We start from the raw sequence: 5841 nt of genomic DNA on the forward strand, positions 1-5841 counted from the left end.
CCCTTATGTTTTTTTTCATGACGACCAAAAAAAACAACAGGGTTACCCCCTTTATGTTTTTTTCATGACGACCAATAAAAAACAACAGTGTTACCCCCCTTATGTTTTTTTTCATGACGACCAATAAAAAACAACAGTGTTACCCCTTATGTTTTTTTTCATGACGACCAATAAAAAACAACAGTGTTACCCCTTACGTTTTTTTCATGACGACCAATAAAAAACGACAGTGTTCCCCCTTATGTTTTTTCATGACGACCAATAAAAAACAACAGTGTTACCCCTTACGTTTTTTTCATGACGACCAATAAAAAACGACAGTGTTCCCCCTTATGTTTTTTTTCATGACGACCAATAAAAAACAACAGTGTTACCCAGGGACGCGGGAAGTGGGGGTGCTTAGGGTGCTGCAGCGGCCCCTGGCTGTAACTGCAAGTGAGAAAGTTTTCTGAAAAAATCTATACTTTTTTTTTGTTGTATAATTTTATCATACAACATGCTTTTTCATAAAATTATTGACATCCACCCTTTTTATGATATTTAGCATATTATCGGTACTATGCTGATTTTACATAAGCATGTTGGTGTTCAACATCTGTTGTAGTGAACATTCTAAAACTGGTGTAAAATGTTGCTGCCATATTAATAAACACGTTGAATGTTATCGTTTTGATTCTGGAATCCCGCACGTAAACTGGTTGGCAAAAAAAGAGCAAAGACGGGCGGTCTCACTTGACGGAGAAACCGTCACTTTCCTCATATCAGACAACTCGTAACTCTGGATGAAAATTAAGGCTTTCTATTATTGTCACTTTCCTTTGTAAACCTTTAGAAATAACCTCCTGAATCCTTGTTATAACGCTGTGTATAATCCCGGACCGCAACAGCTTGTCGGCACGTTGTTAGTGTGTGAAATTCAGCACAGTATCAGCCGAGTTGACTCTAATTTCCACATTGTTTACTTGCTAACGTTTGTGAATAACAGTGGCTAGTGGGCAGAACTCTTTTTACACACCAGTAGAGTGTTTATCAGAGCGGAGCCCTGAATGTGACGTCACCCGTCATCTCGTCTCTGTAAACAACGGATGTTGCGCAGCATTTATTATGACGTCAATATATAGACTCTCTCTCAGCCCCCCCCCCCCCCCTCGGACTGACTTCCCGCGTCCCTGGATATATCCCTCTTGAAGAGTTAGATTAAAGTGAATCGCTTCTGTTCAGTTTGAGGCCGCCTACTGGACAGCATGTGTATTGCACCTGTACGGGAAGTTGGAAGTTGCAAGAGTGAGATTGACAAAAAATAAAAATAAAAAATGCAGAATTCAGTAATCAAAAGACATGATTAACATTTGTATCAAGGTGGATTAAAAAAGGCAAACGAATTATCAATAAATCTCATATTTTTTTATTATATACAATTGCGAGAAGGAAGAAGAAAGTATGAGGGAGACTGTTGAGCATTACAAAGTAAGAGCAGTTTGTTTTTTTTATCCGGTTTTGAGACTTCATTTCACAAACAAACGTTTATTTTTTTTCGTGACTGGTAATTGCATGATTCCTGAATAAACCAATGATTGGGACCTAGAATGCTGTTATGATGAGATTGCTTATTTATTTGAGCAAAAATCAAACCTGCCAGTGATTAAGTGTTTACCTTCCTTGTCTTGTTTGTGTTCTCTCGCGTTTTTGCAGTCAAGTTGCACATCTTCTTGTTAATAATAATAACAATAATAATAATATTAATAATAATCATTTTAAGTTAACGGTATTTTACATAGAGGTCACTGAGCACTTCTTTGGAATAACAAAATGCTTTGGCTGACATGGCCGTCTGCTGTTTACATTGTGCGGTCTCTGTCTCATGCGCACAAAACAGACACAACCCCTTTGATGATGCCTATTACAGTACAAAAGAACAATTGTCAAGACAAATACTGTTATATGGCTTAAAGAGGCAGAGACTTGAGGAAGTGTATTCCCACCCCCTGCCCATAGGGGTCAGCAGCTTCATGCCTACCTAAATCCCTTTACACAAAATGGACTTAATCGCAAAAAACTGGACTGAACACTACTGGACTCGCTTGGGCAGGGATTCAACTGGATTGAACCGGACTGATCTCGACTGATTGTCCAATGTTGATAGGGGACATGACTGGACTAGAATAAACTGAACTATAATTCATTGAATTGAATTTGAAGGCTGGACTGGACTAAACCTGACTAGCCTGGACCAGACTAAATTTGGACAGGATAGACTATGCTAGACTAGACCGAATTGTATTGAATTGAATTAAATTAAATTAAATTCAATTTATTTGCTGTGCTCTGAAGCGTACAATTACTGGACTAGCGTATGGTGAACAGTACAGGACTAGACAGGACCGGAGCGGACGAAAAATTGAGCTTTCACAGAAAGCAGTGTTCACGACAGACCTCTCAGTCTGCAGATATCACCCTGAAAACTATAATACAACTACAATACCATGGTCTCCCTACTGTCCTCCATTCATATATCATGTCTCTCTTTTTACTACCCTTTCTTGATCAGGTCAGTGTGTGTGTGTGTGTGTGTGTGTGTGTGTGTGTGTGTGTGTGTGTGTGTGTGTGTGTGTGTGTGTGTGTGTGTGTGTGTGTGTGTGTGTTTGTCAGGGTGTGTACAGTCTCTTTAGGAGGTTACGTTAGGAGGGGGTAGCCTCATCAGACCATCCTAATGTTCACGTTTGCCTTTCACAATGAGCCAGTCTTGCCTCCGCTGGGCCGTCATTTAATACAAAATATGGTCTTCTTGGCATTATGTTGTTCAAAAGGCTCCTGCCAATCAGAGTGATGCTCTTATCTTATCTACTCTTTGCTCAATCCGGTTTACGGTAAAGCCAAAATAATTGAGAAAAGCCTTTTTGTTGTTCGCACCATTGGTTGCTACACTTTTCTCGGGCGCCACTATTTTTTTTTTAAGGGAGGCTTTTCGTAAATCTGTTTCGGGGCGAGGCTATCATCAACCGAGCTGGAGGCCAGACCGATCAGCAGACAGGAACAGGAAGTGAACGTGAGGGACGGCCTGGCGAGGCTACGGGGGGGGGGGGGGGGGATCAGGTCACAACTTGATGTCCTGGGACTCCAGCATCTTGACCAGGGTCTTCTTCACCCGCAGGGCGGTCAGGCGGGAGGCCGGGTTGTGAGCCCAACACTCGGACATCAGCTTGCCCACCTGCCGTAAACACTGGAGCACAGAATGCACACACACGGTGAGGCTCCACGGTCAGAACACACACCACTGGACCCCATACTGTCACCACTGTTGTGTTTGGTTGGTTTTGTTCTGTCTAGTGCCACGTGTTAAAACTAGGGCATGCTCGATTATGGAAAAAATCATTATCACGATTATTTTGGTCAATATTGAAATCACGATTATTCGAAGAATCATTTTTTGAGTTTGAATTTCTCTCCCAATTTTTTTTTTATAACTGAGAACTTTCTGAACTAAGTGAAATGTCCCCTTAAAAAAATACACCAAATGTTAAAATAGAAAATGTTCAAATCGAAAGTAATGTACAAATATGTACCCAGCGATTCTGCAATTTCTATAAAACATTTAATGAATAAAAAAAATATGTATAGGTATAAAAAAAATCGTTCAACTCGATTATATTAGTTTTGAGATCGTTGGACCCACAATTATTAATCACAATCAAAATGTGATTAATTGCACAGCCCTAGTTTACCTCGTCGCTGCTCCAGCGGTTGGCGAAGGAGGGTCTCTGTTTCTTGATGCAGACCACCTCCCTCATGTCCTCGTAGGACGGGTCCCCTGGCACCAGGTCGAAGTAGGGCAGCTGGTAGTCCTCCACGATGCCTGGGGGGGACACGCACACGTCCCATGGTTAGATAGGTTTACATTATATCAGATCAGATCAGATTGCATTACATCACATTACATTAGATACAATTAGATATGATCACATTATAAAAAATTAAATTGGATTATATTATATTATACCAGGTTATTCAATTAGGCATTATAAGATTAGATGAGATTAGATTAGATTATATATGATAATGTTATATTAGACATGATTCAATTAGAACAAATTAGATGAGACTAGATCTGAACAGACATGATAAATGTATACTAGACATCATTACATACAATTAGATTAGATTCACCCACACACACACACACACACACACACACACACACACACACACACACACACACACACACACACACACACACACACACACACACACACACACACCTCCAGACGTGCAGCGGCGGGTCATCTCCCACAGGATGAGGCCCAGGCTGTACATGTCGGCCATCATAAAGGACTGAAAGTAGTTTCGGTTCAGGCTCTCGTCCAGCACCTCGGGGGGCATGTAGCGCTTGGTGCCCACCCGCAGGTTGGGGGGGATGTCCACCTCGTTGGTATCGCTAAGAGACAGCGGGGCGGATAACACCTGGTCATTTGGTTTGCAGCCAACGTGATTTTCGAAGCTGAGGACGATGAAAATATATACGGCCTTAACTGGAGAACGGTGACAACGATGAACAAACAAGGTTTAGTCTGCATGCCAACTCGATGGAGCGCAGAGAAGCAAGCAATTCAATGAAATAGGATTGGTATTTTGTACTGTCGGAGCCACAGCAGCAGACAAGAAGATGAGGTTTGTACATTTTTAGCTCGATAGGATGCAACTAAGGGGGAAGGGGGTTTATGGCATTACCCTGCGACCTTCAATGACGGTTTCAATCCGCACTGATAGCTAACCCCCGTCCCCCCACTTGTCCATTCATGTTTATTAACCATGTTGTATTTCGAGCTTTTAATTACATTTTATTAATTAATTAAGGGCGCCACCAGAGGGCGCATTTGCCGCCCTAGGCGATCGCTTAGGGGTCACCCTATGCCAATCGCCGGCCCTGACTCTATCCCCTGTGGTCCTCCTGGGACGACACCTCTGTATTAGGCCTCTATTAACCCTCATTGACTGCAGTGGTACTCAGCCTCCCAGCCGCAGACACGGCTCCACCTTGTGGTCCCATCTACCTGTTGAACTTGACCGCCAGGCCCAGGTCGGCGATGCAGCAGGAGCCGTTCCTCTTCACCAGGATGTTCTTGCTCTTCAGGTCGCGGTGGGCGATGGCGGGCTTGCCCTGCGTGCCGTAGATCTCCGTGTGCAGGTGGCAGAGGCCCGAGATGGCGGAGTAGGCCAGCTTGAGCAGCGCGCGCACGTCCAGCGTGTTGGAGCGGAGGTAGTCGTACAGCGAGCCGTTCTCGTGGTAGTCAGTGATCAGGTAGAGCTGCGTCCACGAGCCAGTGCCCTTGATGTCCGCCGCTATGAATCCTGGGGGATGGAGTTTAAAAAAGGTGGATTAGGAGAACGTACCGAATGTAAAGAAACATTTTTTTTTATAATTATTTGAATATAAATATATGTATAATCTGAAATTATTACATATTAAATTGTCTATAAATGTTCTGTGAAAGATCATTCAAGTGTGGCACCTGGTAGACAAAATGAAATGTGAAGTTAATTAACATTGCCATAGTTATCATCATGATGATTTTTATGATGATGCCTCATGAGGAAGGTCTGGTCAGGACCAGTATAAACTGGTATAAACCAGTACCTACCCAGTATGTCGTCGTGCCTCATGAGGAAGGTCTGGTAAGGACCAGTGTAAACCAGTTTAAACCAGTATAAACCACCACGTACCCAGTATGTTGTCGTGCCTCATGAGGAAGGTCTGGTAGATCTCCGTCTCCCTGAACCAGCTCTCCTCCTCGGTGGTGAAGAACACCTTGACGGCCACCCTCTCGCCGCGCCACCGGCCCATCC

The 5841-nt window shown here is 43.2% G+C and overlaps 1 protein-coding gene across 3 annotated transcripts in view; it reads right to left on the reverse strand.

Annotated features, from left to right (window-relative positions):
* Positions 1–2552: 2552 nt before the first annotated feature.
* The window catches only part of bmpr1bb (bone morphogenetic protein receptor, type IBb), a 6810-nt gene continuing 3521 nt past the window's right edge, over positions 2553–5841 (reverse strand). For 2 of the 3 annotated variants that reach the window (XM_060049986.1, XM_060049988.1), the window contains 5 exons: positions 5719–5841; positions 5049–5346; positions 4257–4495; positions 3723–3853; positions 2553–3220 (listed from right to left, as the gene is read on the reverse strand). The exon at positions 5719–5841 is cut by the window's right edge and continues 70 nt beyond it. In XM_060049986.1, the coding sequence (XP_059905969.1) occupies positions 3095–3220; positions 3723–3853; positions 4257–4495; positions 5049–5346; positions 5719–5841 (917 nt within the window). In that variant the 3' untranslated portion in view covers positions 2553–3094. The remainder of the gene's footprint in view (positions 3221–3722; positions 3854–4256; positions 4496–5048; positions 5347–5718) is intronic. The other variant, XM_060049987.1, reaches the window with a different exon arrangement.

Source organism: Gadus macrocephalus, chromosome 4 (assembly GCF_031168955.1).
Source record: "Gadus macrocephalus chromosome 4, ASM3116895v1".
In the NCBI taxonomy this organism is placed as follows: domain Eukaryota; kingdom Metazoa; phylum Chordata; class Actinopteri; order Gadiformes; family Gadidae; genus Gadus; species Gadus macrocephalus.